Consider the following 23,790-nt stretch of genomic DNA (forward strand, 5'->3'; position numbering starts at 1 on the left):
AACACAATGTGCATGCCTTACATCATTATCCACCATGTGAATATTGGATACAGATAAACCACCTTTTTTTTTTTTTTTTTTTTTTTTTTTTTTTTGAGATACAGTCAAGGTTTAAAATATGGGATACTTTAAAAAAATATACACACAGAGAAATTACACCTTTGTAATTTGTTAAAAGGTTAACCGGTATAAATGATCAGAGTCCATCTACTAGTATAATTTTATTTCATAAAATTTCCTACATACCCTTTAGAAACTAATTACAAATGATCTCTATTTTAACAGTTCACAGAGGCATAACATAAGAGGTCTACAAAACACCAGTTTTTACAGCTGCAAAGTGATATTGCTATAAAGTACTGGGCAAAAAGGAATTAAGAGAGGTTATAAAACATGAGCTTGTAACCACAATTAGCTTGATCATAAAAATTTCACTTTGTATAATAAGTAGGCATGAAAACATTACCGTATTTACTGACACCCACCCTATGTGAAAGGTACTGAGAAGAATTTAATCAAAACACTCTCTCAAGTAAGAATTTTCATTCATTTGAATATTTTCTGAGCACCTAGTATGTGCTTAATACATAGGGATATAACACTGAATAAGACAGGCATAATTTTTCCTCCAAAAGTGCTTAAAAGGCTGGGGGCGGTGGCTCATGCCTGTAATCTCACCACTTTTGGAGGCCTAGGTAGGAATATTGCTTGAGGTCAGGAGCTCAAGACCAGTCTGGCCAAAATAGTGAAACCCTGTCTTACTAAATATACAGAAATTAGCCAGGCATGGTGGTGTGTGCCTGTAATCCAGATACTCGGGAGCGTGAGGCAGGAGAATCGCTTGAAACCGGGAGGTGGTTACAGTGAGTCAAGATCACACCACAGCACTCCAGCCTGGACTACAGAGCAAGATTCCATCACAAACAAGCAAGCAAACACCCCAAAGGTAATTAAAGTATAGTGGGGCAAACTGTTAAACAGGCAATTACAACGTAGGGGAAGCATAAATCAGTGGAGATGAAGACTTCTGGAGCAAAACTGCCTGAGTTTGGATTTGACTCTGCCATTTCTAAACTGTATGATCTTGGGCAATTTTTTTTTTTATCTTCTTTGTGTCTGATGATAATAAAACTGTCTATCTTATAGGATTGTTGAGAAAGTGACATTTGGGATAAAATCTAAGACTGACAATAAATAGTGTGAACTTTCCCCTTTTCTTGGTGAAAATAATGGAAGGAGAGGGAAGAATGCCAAAATAATGCTCCAAACAGCAGAGGGAACTAACTATTCAAAGGCCCACAGAGAGAACAAAACTGGGTTCATGAAGGAAATAAAAGTATTTCTATATAAAGTGCAGTGGGCAGTAGCAAGGTATGAGCCACATGATCTGAAAAGGAGTTTAGACTTAAGAGAGTTTGTCGTTTTTTAAAAACATATGCTACTGCTTATTTATTTTCATTTTTTAGACACAGGGTCTCATTCTGTCAACCAGGCTGGAGTGTAGTGGGGTGATCGCTACCCACTGTAACCTCAAATTTCTGGGCTAAAGTGATCCTTCCACCTCAGCCTCCCAAGTAGCTAAGAACTACAGGTACATGCCACAATACCTGGCTAATTTTTAAACATTTTTTTTGTAGAGGTGTGATCTTGCTATGTTGCCCAGGCTGGTCTTTAACTCCACCAGGACTCATGCAGTCCTTTTGCCTTGGCCTCCTAAAGTGTTGGGATTATAGGCATGAGCCACTAAAACCCAGCCTGCTTGTTTCTTTAAAAACATATACTATATGCGTAAACATATACTATTACTATTGCTTGATTTAAATGATTTTTTTAAATTCAAGAATTAGTAAGCCCACAGACATAAAGAACATACACAAAATAAAGAAGAGAGATCTTGGCTTAAATAATCGAAAGTTGAAATCCAAAGAGCATTTACTTAATTTTCAAAGTGGATGTAGAAATAATAAAGTGAGTAATTTTACAGATGTGGAAACTAAAGCACAGGGAAGTTAATTAGGCCCTTAGTAAAGTAAAAAGCTAACAACCAGACATCAAAACAATAAGGTTTTTCTTCATAGCCAAATATATCTTTCATAATCATCCAATATATGATATCACATATTTTTTAAAGGTATACTCGATTTCTCATCTTCATTTTAAAAATAACTACAAGGCTGGGTGATGTGACTCATGCCTATAATTCCAGTGCTTTGGCAAGCCAAGATGGGAGGATTTGCTTGAGGCCAGGAGTTCAAGACCAGCCTGGGCAATATAGTGGGACCCCATCACTACAAACAATGTTTAAAAATTAGCTGAGCATGACGGTGTGTGCCTGTAGCCCTAGCTACTCAGGAGGCTGAGGCGGGACAATCTCTTGAGCCTAGGAGTTTGAGGCTGCGGTAAGCTATGACAGGGCACTGCATTTCAGCCTGGGCAACAGACTGAGTACTCTGCCTCTTAAAAAAACACAAATACTGAAAAGCTGGGTATGTTCATCTCAGGTACTCGGAAGGCTTGAGGCAGGAAGATCGCTTGAGTTGAGGAGTTCGGAACCAGTCTGGGCAACATAGCAAGAATGTGACTTGAAAAAAAATTTTTTTAACTCTACACATTACTATGTCGAAATTTATTTGACCAAAACCAACACATAATAAAATATTCAGAGTGTGTAAATTGTAAGTCTTCTTCCCCATCCTTCCTCCCTTATCAGACATTATTGTTGAAGCATGTGACAGAACTATGACTCTGTAATTGAGGCTATAATGAGACTTCTCTGTCATAAGCTATTACTAACATTTGCTACAAACTCATCTAGTTCTGTCACAAAGCTTTCTGCTTACAAGAAAATTCTCATGTCTGGTCTTAAGCAAGCAAAAAATATTTTGGGCAAGTCTGAAGACAAGAATTGGGTCTCATGAAGCATATTATAGAATCTTTCTCTAAAGAATAATTCACAAATGAAACCCAGATGAAACTGACCTAAATGTAATACTGCTCCTTCCATAAGGGACTATAGCCAGGACACTGACATAGTTTTTATCTAAATGAAAATTTCTAGGTAATAATGAAGAACAAGCAAAAAACAATGTCTGATCTTACTGGTTTTTCCTTTTTTTTTTTTTTGAGATGGAGTTTCCCTCTTGTTGCCCAGGCTGGAGTGCAATGGCGCAATTTCGGTTCACCACAACCCCCACCTCCCAGGTTCAAGTGATTCTCCTGCCTCAGTCTCCCAAGTAACTAGTATTACAGGCATGCACCACCACGCCCAGCTAATTTTGTGTTTTTACTAGAGATGGGATTTCTCCATGTTGGTCAGGCTGGTCTTGAAATCCTGCCTTGACCTCCCAAAGTGCTGGGATTACAGGAGTGAGCCATCGCACCTCCATTTTTACTTTAAAGACAACAACACACCTCATGTTTATTTAAAAAATGGCTTACATTTAGCAGAGCAGAAACTCTTCTAAAAATTGCTTACAAAGCACTCTTTCATGTTATTATTTCATCTTAATAACTCACTTACTGAATACCTATTATTGTGTGACACTATTAGACATTGTTCGACATCCTGTATGCTTTGGTTCACACCATACAGTCATGTAGGGGAGTCAGGCATACAAGCAATTATAATACAGGGCAATAATGGATAAAAGACAGGCATAAAGTTCCAAAAGACTATTGCGCAAAGTTCCAAAAGAATGTATGACTATTGGTAAAGGTCCCATAATTAGATCTTGAAAAATAAAGACGACTGTATCAATCAAGAGATTTTGGGCCAGGTACAGTTGTTCACACCTGTAATTCCAACATTTTGGGAGGCTGAGGTGAAACGATCACTTGAGACCAGGAGTTCGAGATGCCTGGGCAACATAGAGACCCCACCTCTACAAATAATTTTTTAGAAGTAGCCAGGTGTGGTGGCTATTTCTTATGAGCCTGAGGCAGGAGGATTGCTGAACCGAAGAGGTCAAGGCTACAGTGAGCTGTTATTGCATCACTGCACTCCCGCCTGGGTGACAAAGCGAGAGCCTGTCTCAAAAAAAAAAGAGAGAGAGTCAAGAGATTTTTGAGAGCAAATTACTCCAAAAACATTAAGAAAATTATCTGTCATGAGAAATCCCGTGGTAGAGATGGCTCCAGACCCAATAAAATATGTGGCTAAATGATATTACCAAGGATTCAGATTCCTTCTACCTCTCTGCTCTGCCATCTTCACAAAATGCTTCATCCCTTGTGATCCTAAGACAGCTAGCTGTCAGTAGCAATAGGAGCCTTGGGTTCCCTTGTTCACATGCAAGAGGGGAAAGAATCCTCCCCCCGCCAGAAACAGAATGTCTACTTCCTTTCAAATCTGATTGGTACAAGTAATGGTTTACAAGGAAATGCCATGAGTTGACTGGCTTGAACTAATGGAAGTCTACCACTGGAGGTGGTGACAAACCAGCTTCTCCAAGTCCCCTGCATGCATGAAAAGCAGATTTCTGTTAGGAAAGAAGAGGAAAGTAGACATTGGACGGGCAGCTAACAGAGTAGGCAAAGAATAAGAACTCCAAACAATGGGATAAATACACAAAGAACAAAGAGGCACAGGGAACAAAAAAACAGCATAGCTGGAGTAGAGTCTTGCTCTGTTGCCCAGGCTGGAGTGCAGTGGCATGATCTTGGTTCACTGCAACCTTTGCCTCCTAGGTAGAAGTCATTCTCCTGCCTCAGCCTCCCAAGTAGCTGGGATTACAGGCATGTGCCAACACCCTGTCTCATAAAAAATAAATAAAAAGAGAGAGAGAATCAAGAGATTTTTGATGGCAAATAATACCAAAGAATTGTCTGAAACATTAAGAAAATTATCTATCATGAGAGGTCCTGTGGTAGGAATGGCTCCAGACCTAATTTTCATATTTTTAGTAGAGACAGGGTTTCACCATGTTGGGCAGACTGGTCTCCAACTCCTAAACTCAGGCGATCTGCCCACCTTGGCCTCCGAAAGTGCTGGGATTACAGGTGTGAGCCACCGTGCCTGGCCTGTTTTTTAAAGAACTTAATTATCATAACAATACAGAGAACAGCCAGAGATGGAGCGGTACTGTGGGAGAAAAAGTGGCAGAGACTTAGCTGGTAGGCTGTTTAATAAGCAGTCTAGACTAATAAGGGAGTGGCAATAGAGAGAGAAAGAAAGAAGTAAAAAAATACATAGAAGACAGAAAGCATAGATGAGAAAATTAGTCTTCAGATGGGTTAGGTGACTTTCTTTAAGATCATAAAATTAAGAATCTAAATGGAGGTTTGATTTCCAGTCCAGTGTTCTATTACATCACAACTATATCTAAAAACCGCAACGATGCTATATAATAGAACTATTTTGAATCCTGTGACTTGAAGAATGTTGTTTATTCAATTAAAGTGTTTCCTATCTATTCCAAGTGTCCCCATCTATTTCAGTCTTATAATGTTCACATGTCATGCAGTGATATGGATTTAATGTCTATTTATAAAACTAAGTATATTATGTTTCTAAATTTACTATATTATTTGAAACAGTAAGGGTATCTGAAAGACTCAATTTGTGATGTCAAATTTACAAAATATCAAAAATTTTAAAATTAAAAAAAAACCACAGCATGGTAGTTCTTAAATTTTGAACTTGTTCTGCAAATAAATTAGGTGCTGAATGTTCGAGTTTCATTATAAATCTGGAATCAGCAGGCACTTTAAATGTTTCATTGAAATTATGCCTCAGCTGGGCATGGTGGCTCACACCTATAATCCCAGCACTTTGGGAGGCCAAGGCTGAAGGACTGCTTGATTCTAGGAGTTTGAGACCAGCCTGAGCAACACAGTGAAACCCTATCTCTACAAAAAGTACAAAAGTTAGGCAGGCATAGTGGCACATGCCTGTAGTCTCAGCTGCTCAGGAGGCTGAGGTGGGAAGATTGCTTGAGCCCAATACTTGAGGTTGCAGTGAGCCATGATTGTACCACTGCAGCCTAGGCGACAGGGCAAGACCCTGTCTAAAACAAATAAATTAAAACAAAATATGAAATAAATAAAGCCTCCCTTTGAAATTCTGGATTCTGATAACTTAACTTCCACTAGCATTCACCTAAAAAGAAAACTGGGCCAGGCATGGTGGCTCACGTCTATAATCCCAGCCCTTTGGGAGGCCAAGGTGGGTGGATCACTTTAGGTAAGGAGTTTGAGACCAGCCTGGCCAACAGGACAAAACTATCTCTACTAAAAATACAAAAAATGCCAGGCGTGGTGGTGCACACCTATAGTCCCAACTACTTGGGAGGCCGAGGCAGGAAAGAATCGGTTGAACCTGGGAGGTGGCAGCTGCAGTGAGCTGGGATCATGCCATTGCACTCCACCCTAGGAGACAGAGCAAGACTCCATCTCAAAAAAAAAAAAAAAAAGAAAAAGAAAGAAAAACTGTTACCTCACTTTAATACTGATACTGTACCTGTTTTAGAAAAAGTCATTTGCCTACTTCTAGAGTGGAGATGTTCGATTTTGCTTTATTACCATTGTACCAAGACTGGGTTCACAGGGAAAATGGTTTTAAATAAAATAAAAATAAAGCCTGGGAAACTGTGCAAGACCCTGTCTCTCACAACAACAAAAATTAGCCAGGCATGGTGGCGCATGCCTATATTTCCAGCTACTCGGGAGGCTGAGACTGGAGGCTTGCTGGAGCCAACGAAGCCAAGGCAGCAGTAAGTTGTGATTGCACCACTGTGCTCAGCCTGGTGACAGAGTAAGACTCTGTCTCAAGAAAATAAAAAAACGCTACAAATAAACATATTTCATTAAAAATTATATAATAAAGAGTATGTTTTTTATCAGTCTTCTGCTTTTTGATTCAATTAGCAACTTCAGTGAATACCCATGTGCCAGGCACTGTGCCAGATGCTGGGAATACAACTGAAGGTCTAGTCAGGCTATAGTTATTCAGACACATCTGCATAATTATTTGAGTAATGTCAGTCTTCCCCACTAAATAACGACAGTATTATTTTTCTTCAGCCATAACAGGTCTGTAAATGTACAAAGATGATGCCTAAAACATCAACTTCATGATAATATATTCCTCCGTCAATGACATCGGAATTCTCTCACTCAGGTTAGAAATTCTTTTCGGCACCCACAAACGACTTTTCTTAAAACATACCTGTTAGAACACTCAACGAACAAAGAATATAAGGAAACTATCTGAATATAATACAGGTCTTATGTAAAAAAAAAACTGATGTTAATATCATATTCAACAGGGAAAGACTGAAAATCTTTCCCCTAAGACCAGGAACAAGTCAAGGATGCCTGCTTTTACCACTTCTAGTCAACACAGTACCAGAAGTCCTAGCTGAGATTAGGCAAGGAAAAATTAAAGGCATCCAAACTGAAAGGCAAGAAGTAAATTAACTGTTTGCAGATGACATGTTCCTATACATAGAAAACCACACAAAAAAAGATTCCACACACAAAAAAACTATTAGAACTAATAAATTCAGTAAAGTTGTAGGATACAAAATTAACACAAAAAAACATTCTTAAACATTAACAATGAACAATCCAAAAGAGAAATTAAGGAAAGAATCCTATCTATAACCACATCAAAAAGAATAAAATATTTAGAAATAAACCTAGCCAAGGAGACAAAAAGACTTTTACACTAAAAACTAAAAAGCACTGCTGAAATAAAGACACAAATAAATGGAAAGATATTCCATGTTCATGAACTAGAAGACTCAGTATTTAGAAGTCAACACTACCCAAAGCAACCTACAGATTCAATTCAATCCCTAGCAAAATACCAATAGCCTATTTTTTGCAGAAATAGACCCATCCTAAGATTCATATGGCATCTCAAGGAATCGCAAATAGCCAAAACAATCTTGAAAAGAACAAAGTGGCGTCTCACACTTCTTGATTTCAAAAGTTACTATAAAGCTACAGTAATTAAAATAGTGTGATACTGGCATAAAAACAAACGTATGGACCAATGGAATAGAATACAGAGCCCAGAAATAAACCCTCGAACTTACGGTCAAATAATTTTCAACAAAGGTGCCGAGACCATTTAATGGGAAAAGGACAGTTTTCTCAACTAATGGTAATGGAAAAACCACACATATGGTAATGGATATCCACACATAAAGACCTAAATGTAAGAGCCAGAACTATAAAATTCTTTTAAAATAAATAAAATAAAAATGTTGGGCATGGTGGCTCATGCCTGTAATCCCAGCACCCTGGGCTGAGGTGGGAGGACCACTTGAGTCCAAAAGTTGAGACCAGCCTAGGCAACATAGTGAGATCCCTTCTCCTCAGGGAATTTTAAAAACTTAGCCAGGCGTGTAGGCATGCACCTGTAGTCCCAGCTATTTGGGAAGCTGAGATGGAAGGACTGCTTGAGCCCCTAGTTCAAGACTACTGTAAGCCATAATCACACTGGTGCACTCCAGCCTGGGTGACCAGGCAAGAACCTACCTGTCTTATTTATTTATTTATTTTTTAAGATGGGGTTTCACCATGTTGGTCAGGCTGGTCTTGAACTCCTGACCTCAGGTGATCTGCCCGCCTTGGCCTCCAAAGTGCTTGGATTACAGGTGTGAGCCACCACGCCCGGCCAAATGAATTCCTTTTTTCTTTCCCTCTCTCTTTTTTTTTTTTTTTTTTTAAGAGACAGGGTTTCACCATGTAGGTCAGGCTGGTCTTGAACTCCTGGCTTCAGGTGACCCGCCCGCCCTGGCCTCCCAAAGTGCTGGGATTACAGGCGTGAGCCACTGCACCCGGCATTAAAAAAGAAAGAAAACATAGGGGAAAATCTTCCTGACATTGGATTTGATAATGATTTATTGGCTATGACATCAAAAGCACAAGCAACAAAAGAAAATCTAGATAAGCTAGATTTCATCAAAATTAAAAACTATGTGTGCAGCAAAGGACACTATCAAAAGGGTGAAAAGGCAGCCTACAGAACGAGAGAAAACATCTGCAAATCATATGTCTGAAAAGGGACTGATGATATTCAGCATATATAAATAACTTCCACAACTCAAAAACAAAAACAAAAAACCTAATTAGAAAACAGGGAAATAACGTGAATAGGTATTTTTCCAAAGAAAATATACAAATGACCAATAACCACATGAAAAGATGTTCAATATCACCAATCAGTTTTTAAAAATGCAAATCAAAATCAGAATGAAATACCACTTCATACTCATTAGGATGAATATTCGAAAAGAAAAAAAACCACACCAAACAGCAAATAACAAGTATTATTGAGGATGTGGAGAAACTGGAACCCTTGTGCACTGCTGGTACGAATGTAAAATTTTCTGGGTGTAAAATACATAAAAGAAATGAAAGCAGAGACTCAGATATTTTTACATCCATGTTCACAGCAGCATTATTCCCAACAGTCAAAATGTGGATGCAACGTAAGTGCCCAGTGATGGATGAATGGATAAACAAAATGTAAAGATACATGCAATGGATATTACTCAGCCTTAAAAAGAAAGCAAGTTGTGACACAACCTACAACATGGATGGACCCTGATGACATTATACTAAGTGAAATAAGACAGACATAGAAGGACAGATACTGTATAATTTCACTTATATGTGGTACTTAGAGTAGTCAAAATTAAAGAGACAGACCCTGGTAGTTGCCAGGGGCTGGGGGTAAGGAAAAATGGAGAGTTTCAGCTTAGGAAAATGTAGTCATGAGCCTAAGAAAACTCCAAATGAAAGAATTCTACATGGAGGGTGGTGATGGCTGTAAAACAATGTGAATGTACTTAATGCCGCAGAACTATACGTTTAAAAATGCTTAAGATGGTAAATTTTACGTGTAATTTACCACAATAAGCACACAGATATATGCTATGCAATTTTTCCTACTGACTTTATCCTGGTCTAAGATCTCTTCATACTCAGATTACTGCAGCAGCTACTGTCCTCTCTGGTTCATTCCATTCTCTCCTCATTCTAACTCAACCTGTAGATCACTGACAGGTTTACCTTGCTGGTTTACGACATTAATCCCTGGCCTCCAAACTTTCAAAGGCTCTCTATACCTTGCACAACAGGATAAAAATAGAAATCTCCTCAATTCAGTACTCAAACTCTTCTACAGACAAACAGCTTTCCAACTGACTATGTTTCCTAAGGAAAACATTCTCCTCAGGAAATTCAGTTGTCAGCTCATCCCGGTCTCCCTCTATTTCCCTCTCCTTAAGCTAATCTTCGCTTTATACTCTTGCTTTTCCCTCACAAAGTAATTGCTACAATCTCTCCATACATCTAAACTTTCATGGGCCAGCTCACATCCAAAGTGTCCCATGTTCTTTGGACTCCTGAGGCCTCACTCCATCTCTCTCCATCCTGTACACCAGCAGTATTCTTTGTATTAGAAGAACTAACTAGATTGTCTTCTAGGCTCATGTTGGCACACTTGATCTTTCCAATAAGAACTTGAGGGCAAAGTCTATATATTAATGGAAAAAACCGCAGTAATACTTTTACACCAACCTAATATGTTTCTTTCCTTTCTTCCACATCATTTGTAAAATGAAAAACAAAAACCAGACCTTCAACAGTCGCCTATATAATTTTGGATGTGTGAACTTCAGTAACTAGAATCTGAAATCAGAATCATTTTGGCATTATTGCACTTCTGAAGGTTTACCTGCGACACACTATAAATAAAAATGCTGTGACTCAACAAGATGATACACGGAAACCAGGTAGTATATCCTAGAAATCAACACAGGCGTTTTAAATCCTAAAATCAGAGTCTGATACAAAAATCTTGTTTAAATGCTGGTACTGGGACACAATACAGTAGTCAGATTTTGTGGGACAGAATATTGACCCATAAGTTTTACTGAATTCATGCAAGAATGAGCCATGTTAAAACCGGGTGAAAATGTGTCATGAGCCTCAGAAAACTCCAAATGAAATATCACTCTGTTTTTATTAAGTTCAGGTTAGGGCAAAAAAAAAAAAAATCTTCATCAGTTACTTGAAGTAGCTGACAGAATGAGAGAGAGCCTCTCATTTTCACTTTCAACTTTATTACACCAAAACCTATGGATAGGGATGCTTAGTGAATGATAAAAAAATGCAATCAATGAAGAATAAGCAGCTCAGGAGTGTAGTAAAAACGAGCTCTCTAAATGGGGTGCAGAGGCTTGCAACTTAGTTTTGGTCTAATCCATCGCCAGCTGTAGGACCCATGGCAAGTCACTCGCGTCTCTGGGTCTGGTTTCCCGGCTCTAAAAAAAATAGTCAACACCTTTAGATCTCTAAAAGTTTTTCTGACTCCAAAATTCCATGACAAGTCTAATAACGGCTGCTTACAAAGCAACTGCCAAGTCCTTCTTCCACATTTCAGGAAGAAAGCAATTCATTTCAGCAATCTAAAGGAAACAAATGCCATTAGGGACAAAAGGTTGTTAGATGACCAGGCCAGGTGCGGTGGCTTACGCCTGTAATCCCAGCACTTTAGGAGGCTGAGGCGGGTGGATCACCAGAGGTAAGGAGTTCGAAACCAGCCTGACCCACATGGTGAAACCACGACTCTCCCAAAAATACGAAAATTAGCTGGGCGTGGTGGCGGGGGCCTATAATCCCAGCTACTGCCACTGTACTCCAGCCTGGGTGAAAGGGCGAGACTCCATCCACACACACACACACACACACACACACACGATTGTTAGTTGAAAATGCTAAGTAATTCTCTAAAAAAAAAAAAAAAGTCTATTTTCTCATTACAGTAAGATGTCTCCGCAGAGGAAACAGTGCTCTAGTAAAGATAACTAAGACTGCTTCTGTAAATTAGGCCTACTCCAGAGTACTTATTATCTGTGCTGGTATGTGAAGAAGTGCTATTGTAGTTCAAAAGAGAAACAACACTTCTTAGAGCTTCTAAAAAAACGGTGAGAAAGTTCTCACCCTTGGGGTAAAGCTAGCAAACACTGTGCAAATGACAAGATACTGAAAAATGCACACATTTTGCCATTCAGGTACTTCAAGCACAGTCTTCTCTTCTTTATCAACACTTGGTATTGTCTCCCTCCCAACCTGTCAAAACTCAATTCCAGGTTTATGCCGCAACAGTCACCTACCCGAACAATCTAACTTGCCCTGGGAGTAGCAGTCCACAGGCCTGCTCTCTTCCCAGTCCCTGCCGGCCACTTTCAAGCCCACCCCTGGCGGTCGCAACCCTGCAGCCGGGTAAACACGCGCCCTAGTCTCGGGAGCGGTTTCTCAGTGTCCTGGGAGCCGCAGGTCCCGCCTCTGGGCGCCCGGAGCCCAAAGCCGGGCGGCCGGTTCCCTCGGGCTGGTCTCCCGGCCCCGAGCCCCACACCGAGCGCCCCTGCCCCCGGGACGGTGGCGCGCTCCAGCCCGTCCCTCGGAGCGCACAGGGACCGGCCAGTCCGACGCCGCCGCGCCTCAGTCCCAGAATGAAGACTCTTCTCTCCTCGTCCGGCGCCCCAGCGCCTCCCGCGGCGGCTCGGCCCCAGCCCCGGCGCCCCCACGCCCAGAAACTGCCCTTTCCTCTCCGGGACGCCCCGCGCCACACTGGGCACAGCGTCGGCTCCACAGCCTCAGAGACACCGAGGGACACTCACCCCGGAGGCTCCTCCCGCCGCTGCTGCTGCCGCTGGGACCGCTGCCGTCGCCTCCGCCGCCGCCGCCACCAGCACCGCCGTCCGCACCCGCGCCAGCACCCCCAGCCATCCTCCTCCCACCGCCGCCGCCCTCTCCTCTCCTGTCAGTGGCTTAGGCTCCAGGACTGTTCCAGGTTCCCCCCGCCGCCATTTTGACTCCTAGAGAGAGCAGGAGGGGCTCGGCTCGGCGCGGCCCTGGGGCGCCTGCGCGGCGCTGCGGAGTCGGCCGAGCCCCCGCCCTCCCGTGCCGTCGTCGTGCTCAGGGTCACGTGGCTCGACGTCGCCGCGCGCGTCGGGCTGCGTGGAGGGCTGCCCATTCGCTGGAGCCGTGGGAGCCCAGCGCGCGCGCATTATTCTTGCTCGTCGGCAGGGAGCTGGGCTTTGGGTTGCTGGGAGTTGTGCAGCTCGCGGCAGCTTCTGCTTAGTCCAGCGAATTGTGACACATTATTAAATATATCAGAATAGAATTCTAAGAACGGTGTCACTATTACGTCACCGGATGGCCATTTCCACCAATTCATGTTGTCGTTCAGCCGCCGGCCTCCCTCGGGTGGTCGCACACAATGAATGCATCTTTCTCAAACAGAACTGCTTTTCCGCGGAAAGTCCTTGCTGTCGGTCCTGGCGTTCGGGTGGCTGCTTCTTGGCAGTGAGCACTTGTCTATCGGAAGCACTTGTCTGCATGGTACTTTTACAAACATCACCTTGCTACTTGTAAGTTAAAAAAAATCTTTAAGACACTGGAAAGTTTTTCCTTAACAAGATACCCCAGTAAACAAAGGACAAAATTGATGAAAACACAGTCGCCAAGTGGGAGAGCCAAGTCGCTCTTGCCTAAATGCCCCTTGTTTGGGAGTTTGCAATTTCAGCGATGCAGTAACAAGAACACTATAATTATGGGGCACTGTAGTTTTCTAAACCTGTGAGATACATGGTTTCATTTGAACGCCAAGCCCACTCTTTGTGGTAGTCAGGATAGGTGTTTTTATCGCTGTTTTACAGCCAAGGAGACAGGCTCAGAAATATTGACAAGTAGACAAGCCAAAATCAGAACCCAGGCATTCTGAATCCGGTGATCAGGCACCCTTACATCTCCTTGTCCTCAGACCTTAGCAACTCTGGAATTTATTTGAAAGTATTATATTTGCAGCCAGGCATGGTGGCTCACGCCTGTAATCCCAGCACTGTGGGAGGCTGAGGGGCACGGATTACCTAGGTCTTTATCAAACACTCGATATTGTCTCCCTCCCAACCTGTCAAAGGAGTTCAAGACCAGCCTGGCCAACACCGTGAAACCCCGTCTCTACTAAAAATACAAAAATTTGCCAGGCATGGTGGCACATACCTAGTCCCAGCTACTTGGGAGGCTGAGGAAGGAGGATCTCTTGAACCTGTGAGGTGGAGATTGCAGTAAGCTGAGATCATCCCACTGTGCTCTAGCCTGGGCAAAAAGAACCCATCACACACACACACACACACACACACACACACACACACACACACACAAAGTATATTTGCATTTTTCAATCTCTACTGGTTGTTTGAGAAACAAGTTTTGTTTAACACAGTTTTTTTTGTTTGTTTTGAAACCACCTCTAAGCTTCAATGGATAAGAGCAATTTGGAATTTTGTGATGTGTTTTTAACCTTCTGTTGATCCTTCATTATGTTATGCCTTTAATTCAGTTGGAGACTGAATATCGTTTTTTCCTCTGGGCTTTCTTCAGATTTGTATTTTTCTCACCCTCATTCCTCATCACCTTACTTCCTTGAAAAGGATAGCTCTTTCCAATTTGTGTTCATTTTGTTTCCCCATCTCACCCCTTTCACCCTCTTACCAATCCTTGAAGGTTTGGAGATTGTCAAAGAAGCTGTGGCAGTCCCTTGCCTGAAATTTCCCCTCTAGATGGTGAGGGTCACTTCAGTTGAACACACAGCCTCATGGCGAGAGACAAGAATTGCATGGAAAAGTGAGAAAATATAAAGGAAATAGGTCCATCTTATTGGAACCAATGATTAGCTCTGAGTGCCCACCTCTTGTTTCACATGTTTATATTTCCCTAAAGGGGTAAGTGAACCTTATCTAAATTCAAGTCACTTACCATTATTTTCCATCATTTTACCTTTGTCTTCATTTGCTAAATACAGCTGACACTTGAACAACATGGATTTGAACTGTGCTGGTCAATCAACGTAACGTGGCACACGGGATTCTAAACACCCTATTGAGAAGGGCAACTTTTCTTATACTCAGTTTCCACGGGGTGGACAGGGGGACTTGAGTATGCTTGGATTAGGGTATATGTGGTGGGTCCTGGAACCAGTCCCATGTGTATAGTATATGGAGAATGACTGTATTGCATTATTTGAAAGACCTATGATTAGCAAACTAAAAAGCAGTGAGTAAACACTGCTTCTTGAAAATTTATGAAAATGTTAAATAAGATCAGTCCCCACTATTTACATGTATTACTAACATTTATTACTTGACTTTGGTTTTATTTTCCAGACGCAATTTAAAAAACAAAATTAAAATGATATCCACAACAATAGAATTCTTAGTAATTTGAGGATAATACTTTCTAACAGCCTTTGATGTGGAAATCTAAAGCTTTTTGAAAAGCCAAGTAAGGTGTGCTGGTTGCACCTTGTTCTTTTGTCCATCTGCACAGCTGGAGACTTCTAGTAGCCTGTTTGGATCTAGAAAGTATATATAAGTGATCCATGATTTTTTTTCTACCCTTTAATTCATTCACTGTGTTTTCTTATTATACCATTTAGCTTTGAGATCCTGAATTTACTCAGTTTACACACTCAGAATTTAGATGTTTATTTCAGTTCAGTCCAACACACATTTAAAGTATCCAGTACCATGTGCCAAGCACAGTACTACGTGCTAGGGGTAAAAAAAATAAGTGGATCTTTGTACTTGAGGAGCTCAGAATCTAAACAGGAAGACAGAGTGAAAAACATTTTTTTAAAAGGCTAGTGTTAAGATGGTACTAAGTAGTGGTTAACAGGATGGGTTCCAGAATCAGATAGATCTAGATGGCCATATGACACAAATAGGTCAATCAGAACCTTTTCTGGAAATTTTTGCCACACTCTTAGAGGAGCTGTTTCTTCTTACTCTATTTCTCTGGGATCATGACTTGAAAGTACATGTAAATTGGCTTCATTTGCCAATGAGGAGAAAGCCATGTGCAGTAGGAAAGAAGGAAGACCATAAACAGAGAAACAGAAAGTGACAGAAAGGGGAGCCATGACATCATTTGAATACCTGGGCCGACCTGGGCCTGAAACAAACCCTTCTCTGGTCTTTTCACTTTTAGAAGCCATTAAATTGCCCCAACACCTCTTTTTATCTTAAACTAGTTGGAAATGGGTAAAAACAGTGAATTTCTTTGGTTTGCAACCAAGGGTCTTGAATTTATGTTCTGTTCCTTTCTCTACTCCCTCCATCAATGAGTGGCATCCCATCCACCCAATCATCTATGCAGAAAATCTGAATAATCTCATGGTATAGTCCACGTTCCATCACTCCAGTCTTTTCCTTCCTTTGTACCTCCTTTTCTACCATACATTCTACATTCCCAGACTCATCTTCCTGGGAATACAGGATGGAAGGTGGGTTTTTGACATCAAGGAGAAAAGACAAATTTATCTCCCCCTATTTCTCTGCATGTAACAATTCTGTTCTCATGCATTTTTTGGAATTTCCTGAGGTCTAAAAGATGAAGAGGATTGAAAACCCCAGAACAGTGATAAGTACCTTGTAGGTGCTTAATTAAATAAGAAGTGCTTGGCCAGGCACGGTGGCTTACACCTGTAATCCCAACACTTCAGGAGGTTAAGGTGGGTGAATCACGAGGTCAGGAAATTGAGACCATCCTCGCCAACATGGCGAAACCCCATCTCTACTAAAATACAAAAAAACTAGCTGGGTATGGTGGTGCATGCCTGTAGTCCCAGCTACTTGGGAGGTTGAGGCAAGGGAATCGCTTGAACCTGGGAGGCCACTGTTGCAGTGAGCTGAGATCACACCACTGCACTCTAGCCTGGTGACAGAGTGAGACTCTATCTAAAAAAAAAAAAAAAGTGCTTAATAATTATTAAATTAACAAATAATAAAATTAATAAAGGTTTTAGAAAATAATATTGGAAAATATTCATTGTCTTGGGGAAGAAAAGACAAGCAAGTCACAGAAAACATTAATCATAAGGTTATGTAGTTAATAAGTGATAGTGCTGGGATTTGACTTTTGATCTTTTGGACCTCAAATGCCAATCTCTTCATGTCAGTATAACAGAGATCCATTGAGGAATACCTGGATGTAATTCAGGAAAAGAAGAGGAATGTGAAATTTAAAAATGAAAAGGTACCAGGTATGGCAGCTTATGCCTGCAATCCCAGCATTTTTGGAGGCTGGGGCAAGAGGATTGCTTGAGCTCAGAAGTTTGAGACCACCAGTCCGGGCAAAATTGTGAGATCCTGTCTCTATTAAAAAAAAAAAAATTAGCTAGGCATAGTGAACATGACTGTGGTCCCACCTACTTGGGAGGCTGAGGTGGGAGGATTGCTTGGATCCAGTAGTTCAAGGCTGCAGTGAATGTAAACGAAAAATAAGATTCTAAGGCCTTCCCCACCATCTAAATAAACCCCTCCTCTCTGCCAAGGACATTCCACAGTTAACCCAACAGGGCAGTCATTAAATCTTAAAGCTCCAAAATAATCTCCTTAGACTCCATGTCTCATACCCAGGACATGCTGATGCAAGAGGTGGGTTCCCAAGGCCTTGGGCAATTCTGCCCCTGTGGCTCTGCAGGGTACAGGCCCCGTGACTGCTTTCACAGGCTAGCGTTAAGTGCCTGTGGCTTTTCCAGGTGCACGTTGCAAACTGATGGTTGAGCTATCATTCTGGGTGCCAAAGGCAGGTGGCTGTCTTCTTACAGCTCCACTAGGCAATGCTGCAGTAGAGACTCTGTGTAGGGGCTCCAACCCTGTATCTCCCCCTCTGCATTGCCATAGTAGAGATTTTCCATGAGGGCTCTGCCCCTGCAGCAAACTTCTGCCAAGACATCCAGGAGTTTTCATACATCCTCTAAAATCTAGGCGGAGACTCCCAAAGCTTAACTCTCGTCTTCTGTGCACCCACAGGACCTACACCACATGGAAGCTTCCAAGTCTTGGGGCTTGTGCTCTCTGAAGCAATGACCCAAGCTGTACCTTGATCCCTTTTAACCATGGCTGGAGCTGGAGTGGCTGGGACACAGGGCACCATGTCTTGAGGCTGCCCAGAGAAACAGGGCCCTGGGCCCAGCCCATGAAACTATTTTTCTCTCCTAGGCCTCTAGGCCTGTGATACGAGGGGATGCTGTGAAGCTCTCTCAAATGCCATTGGAGACATTTTCCCAATTGTCTTGGTGATTAACATTTGGCTTTTCTTTACTTATGCAAATTTCTGTAGCCAGTGGTTTGAATTTCTTCCCACAAAATGGGTTTTTCTTTTCTACCACATGGTCAGGCCGCAAATTTTCCAAATGTTTATACCCTGCTTCTGTTTTAAGCATAAGTTCCAATTTCAGGCCATCTATTTGTGAATGCATATAACTTTATGCTTTCAGAAAAAGCCAGGTCACATCTTGAATGCTTTGCTGCTGGGAAATTTCTTCTGCCAGTACCCTAAATCATCTCTTTCAAGTTCAAATTTCCACTAATCTCTAGGGTGGGGCAAAATGCAGCCAGTGTCTTTGCTAAGGCATAGCAAGAGTGTTCTAGATCTCAATAAGTTCCTCATCTCCATCTAAGACTACCTCAGCCTGGACTTCATTGTCTATATTACTATCAGCATTTTGGTCCAAACCATTCAACAAGTCTCTAGAAAGTTCCAAACTTTCTCACATCTTTCTGCTTCTTCTGAGCCCTCCAAACTGTTACAACTTCTGCTTATTACCGAGTTCCAGGGTGACTTCCACATTTTTAGGTATCCATATAGTGGTACCCCACTCCTGTTACCAACTTTCTGTATTAGTCTGTTTTTACACTGCTATAAAGAACCTGAGACTGGACAATTTATAAGGAAAAGAGCTTTAATTGATTCATAGTTCTGCATGGCTAGGGAGGCCTCTGCAAACTTACAGTCATGTTGGAAGGCAAAGGAGAAGCAAGAGCACATCTTCTTTTTTTCTTTTTTGAGATGGAGTTTTGGTCTTGTTACCCAGGCTGGGGTGCAGTGGTGCGATCTCGGCTCACCACAACCTCTGCCTCCTGGGTTCAAGTGATTCTTCTGCCTTAGCCTCCTGAGTCGCTGAAATTACAGGCATGTGCCACCATGCCCAGCTAATTTGGTATTTTTATTAGAGACGGGGTTTCTCCATGTTGGTCAGGCTGCTCTTGAACTCCCGACCTCATAGGCCCACCTCAGCCTCCCAAAGTGCTGGGATTACAGGCGTGAGCCACTACATCCTATCATGTTCTATTACTGTTGTACTTACAATTTAAGTGTGTTACTGATGTTGCCAGTTGCAGGACTTGAATGTGTTTCCCACCTTTGCAACTCTTCTGCTTTTGTTGCTTACTTATCTGAGTATCTCTACCATTGAGGTCCTGCAATTGTTAAGACAGACACAAATACAAAGAGAGGCACTTTGTTTCTCAAAGGCCTTTGGCTCTTTTTTTTTCTCCTCTATTTTTCAGAGATGTTTGTTCTGAAGCCTTTGGTTCTTGAATAAAAATAATATGTTTTTCTAGAGAGGAGTGAATTCAAGATATTTGGGGCTGAGGTAGTGCAATCTTAATTCATTATATAATTTTCTAGAACCTTAACACCAGTTTATTTAGAGCATGAACATTTATAAAAATCACATCAAAAAAACATAAGTGGGCAAGGGTGTCTTTCTCTTTCATTGTGTACATACAGCTCAGAAAACCTGATCTCTAGGCTATAGCTCTCATTAAGTCCTTTTATATAACTGCAGAAGGAAGTTCTTGCATTGTGGGTCACTGAGAATACATTGAATCCCAGCCCACTAAATCCTTTATTGAATATTGTAGAAGTTTGAGTTAACAGTGCTAGTCTTTTGTGACTTGCAGAAATTAAACGGAGGAATGTTGTTTGTACTGGTAATTTGAGCAGCAAAAAAGCTATCTCCTGGGGTAGGGGTGGGCGGCAGGGAGCTTAATTGTGTAGTGGCTGAATTTCGAGTCACCACTGTCAAAAGTATTTTCAGGCTTTTGTCACAGAGAAAGACCTAAAATGCTTAAATCTTACTTGAACTGCTCTCTGTTCTAAACTTCTCAATATTAGGGTTAAACCAGCCAAGCTTGTCTATTATTGAGCTCTTTCTCAGTTTACTTCAGAATTTTGTTGCTTTTTAAAAATTAAAAATGGGATATTACTCAAAGAAAAAAGGCTTGACTGATACCATGTTTGTCAAGCCTCTTTTGTTAGCAATAGAAATCCAGCACCACCTATTTTAAGCCCAAAGCAGGATTTATCATAAAGTATATAAAGAGAGGGCCAGAACTCAAGGAGAGGAAAGTGTCATAACTTCAGAATAGGGAGAACCACGGCTTTGAACACAGGCAGGATCTTGCCTCTGGCTCTTATCTCTGGTTCTTTGAGCAGCTTGGCTACACTATTAACTCACTGGGGATGGGCTTTCTTCCTGGTAGGAAAAAAACGTGGCTCCCAAGTTACAACACTCATCCCAACCAACAGACTGGGTCCCAGCCCTCTCTTTGGTCCAATACTTGAGTCAAGTAGTGTAATAACTGTGGCCAGGAAGCAGAACAATACTGCACTAAATTCTTTTTTTTTTTTTTTTTTTTGAAATAGAGTCTTGTTCTGTCGCCAGGCTGGAGTACAGTGGTGCAATCTCGGCTCACTGCAACCTCCGTGTCCTGGGTTCAAACGATTCTGCCTCAGCCTCCCGAGTAGCTGGGACCACAGGTGTGTGCCACCACGCCTGGCTAATTTTTGTATTTTTAGTAGATATGGGGTTTTACCATGTTGGCCAGGATGGTCTCGATCTCTTGACCTCATGATCTGCCTGCCTCAGGCTCCCAAAGTGCTGGGATTACAGGCATGAGCCACCACGCCCGGCCACACTAAATCAATTATTATAGGACTCAAGTAATCCAGTGGTGCTCAAATTATTATCTGGGGATGCCTAAGGCAAAATTAGAGTTTATCTGGCGTGACTGGGCAGGATGAGCCAAGGGAAGACCGAAAACAAGGAGATGAGGTTAGGGAGGTGGCCAGTCACAGTTGATGCAGGTCGTTCATTGGTTAGGGTAAGAGTCCAGAGCAGAACTGCCCAGTGGAAATATAACATGAGCTGGGCATGGTGGTCCTAACGTTTTGGGAGGCCGAGGCGGATGGTTTGCTTGAGGCCAGGAGTTCAAGACCAGTCTGGGCAAAATGGTGAGACATGCCCCAGAGTTAGGAGGTAAGGCCTTTGGGAAGTAATTAGATCATAACACAACCCTCATGAATAGGATTAGTATAATTATAAGAGAGCCCCCAGAGAGCTACCTTGTCCCTTCCATCATGTGAGAACACAACCAGAACAAGGAAGTGGACCCTCACTGGACATCAAATCTACCAGCACCTTGATTTTGAATATCTAGCATTCAGAACTGTAAGAAATACATTTCTGTCATTTATAAGCCACCCAGTCTATCGTATTCTAACAGCCTGAACAGATTGAGACAGTAACAGAAAAGAACAAAGTAACTGACATGCTTCTTCATAGTCATAAGCATGAAAGGACAACCAAGGATCATAAGATAATTGAATAAAACTAGCAGGTTCAAAATAAATAAATACAACATACCCTAGAAGAAATACAGTTCATGGAATAGAGGTAACTTTTTAAAAGTTCAGATTAATTTTCTGAGAGAAATCTGAAGTGATAGCATCTATAAAATAATAGCAGGTGACTGTAAAAGCAAAAAATAGTATATTTTAAAACTATGATTCTAAAAAAATCAAGGGCTAGAAGAAAAAGTCAAGGAAATCTTGCAAAATGTAGAACAAGGGACAAAAAGTTGATCAGAAAAAGGTTGAAAGACCCACTAAAGTTTGTAGACCCACTAAAAAGGTCCAACATCCATCAACAAGAATTTTACGTTGAGAACAAAGAAAACAGAAGTAAATAAATAGGAATAGTGCTCCCATAGCTGAAGAAGCATGAATTCAGACAGAAAGTCTTACCCACTGCTAATTCATATGAATGGAGAAATACCCATATCTAACAGTATCCTGGAGGAACTTCACAATTCCAAAGACAAAAAGGAATGCCTAAAAGATTCCCAAAAGGAAAAAGAGGGTACTCAAAGGAATGACAACTGTATTGGCATTATATATATATATTTTTTTTTTGAGACAGAGTTTCACTCATGTTACCCAGGCTGGAGTGCAATGGCGCGATCTCAGCTCACCGCAACCTCCGCCTCCTGGGTTCAGGCAATTCTCCTGCCTCAGCCTCCTGAGTAGCTGGGATTACAGGCACACACCACCATGCCCAGCTAATTTTTTGTATTTTTAGTAGAGACGAGGTTTCACCATGTTGACCAGGATGGTCTCGATCTCTTGACCTCGTGATCCACCCGCCTCGGCCTCCCTAAGTGCTGGGATTACAGGCTTGAGCCACCACGCCTGGCCGGCATTATATTTTTTATCAGTTCACTAGATGCTGGAAAAGAAAGGAACAATGCCTATAGAAAATCTTTGAATGACAATGATTTTGAGCCTAGAGTTCTATAACCATTCAAATTAGCATTTAAATGGAGAGCAAAAAATTCATATATTTATTTCTAAGGGCTGAGGAAATTTATCTCCCATAAACCCTTTCTGAAAGAACTGCTTAAGGATGTACTACAGCAAAATGAAAATAAATCTAAGAAAGAGGAAGATACCAGGCTGCAGAAACAGAGCAATCCAGAGAAATCCTAGAGTGTTACTTGTACAATAGGCCCCCAAAATAAATAATATGAAGACATGGGGTCATTGTAGTGGATAAAGGTTTACTACAGTACTACATTTAAAAATCACAATATATTTACTTTTCCCTCAAGAGAGGCTGGCACAATGCCTCATGCCTGTAATCCCATGCCTGTAATCTTGATGCCAGGAGTTCAAGACCAGCGTGGGCAACAGGTGAGATATGCCCCAGAGTTAAGAGGAAGGGCCTTTGGGAAGTAATTAGATAATAACAGAGCCCTCATTCTTAGATTCCTTTTCATTTTGTTGTAATATATCCTTAAGCAGTTCTTTCAGCAAGGGTTTGTGGGTGATAAATTTCCTTAGTCCTTGGAAATCAATATGTATATTTTGCTCTCTGTTTAAATGCTAATTTGAATGGTTATAGAACTCTAGGCTCAAAATCACTGTCCTTCAGAGATTTCTGAAAGGCATCTTTTGGGAGGCTGAGGCAAGAGGCTGGCTTGAGCCCAGGAGTTTGAGATCAGCCTGGATGACACAGTGAGACCTGTCTCTACAAAAAAATAAGAATTTAGCGTCGTGACAGATAATTACATCACCTTCTCTACTGGATCCAAACACTCTATTTGACCCTGCCATGAATATTTTTTACATCATCAGCAGACTACAAAAACTTGTTCTTGGTTTTCATTGTCAAGAATTAACCTATAGAAATTTTATGTAAGATTTAATTTGCATTAGACAACAGTGTGCTATAAACTCTGCCAATGCCAGGGCATGTTAATAGGTATATAGAGTATAGGTAGAGAGGAAGACAAAGGGAAGGAATAGGGGGGCCAAGTCCCTCACCTTACCCACAGAAAAGAGATACTTAGTGTGGGGTGTGGTTGGGGCCCAGGGGAGGGTGGCAGAAGAGTTTGGGAGTGGGTAGGACACATGGGTGGAAAGGGAGGTGAATGAGGGCTGGGAAGTTGCAGGGGATGCTGAGTGAAAAAGGTGAGGCAGAGCAGGGGTGCTGAATGAAGAGAGTGAAGCAGAGCAGGGGGTGCTGAATGGAAGGGGTAGGGCAGAGCAGGGGGTGCTGAGCGGAAAGGGCAGTACAGAACAAGTGCTGAGCAGAAGGGGTGCGGCAGAGCAGGTGGTGCTGGGAAGAAGGGGTGGAGCAGA

At 41.7% G+C, this 23,790-nt stretch overlaps 1 protein-coding gene across 1 annotated transcript in view; it reads left to right on the top strand.

Annotated features, from left to right (window-relative positions):
- The first annotated feature begins 12,452 nt into the window (after window positions 1-12,452).
- LOC108316858 (cytochrome c oxidase subunit 8C, mitochondrial) overlaps window positions 12,453-23,790 on the top strand; it is a 13,349-nt gene continuing 2,011 nt past the window's right edge. The window contains exon 1 of the mRNA XM_017546986.2: window positions 12,453-13,391. Within this exon, the coding sequence (XP_017402475.1) occupies window positions 13,177-13,391 (215 nt within the window). The 5' untranslated portion in view covers window positions 12,453-13,176. The remainder of the gene's footprint in view (window positions 13,392-23,790) is intronic.

Source organism: Cebus imitator, unplaced genomic scaffold (genome assembly GCF_001604975.1).
Source record: "Cebus imitator isolate Cc_AM_T3 unplaced genomic scaffold, Cebus_imitator-1.0 Scaffold193, whole genome shotgun sequence".
Taxonomy (NCBI): Eukaryota; Metazoa; Chordata; class Mammalia; order Primates; family Cebidae; genus Cebus; species Cebus imitator.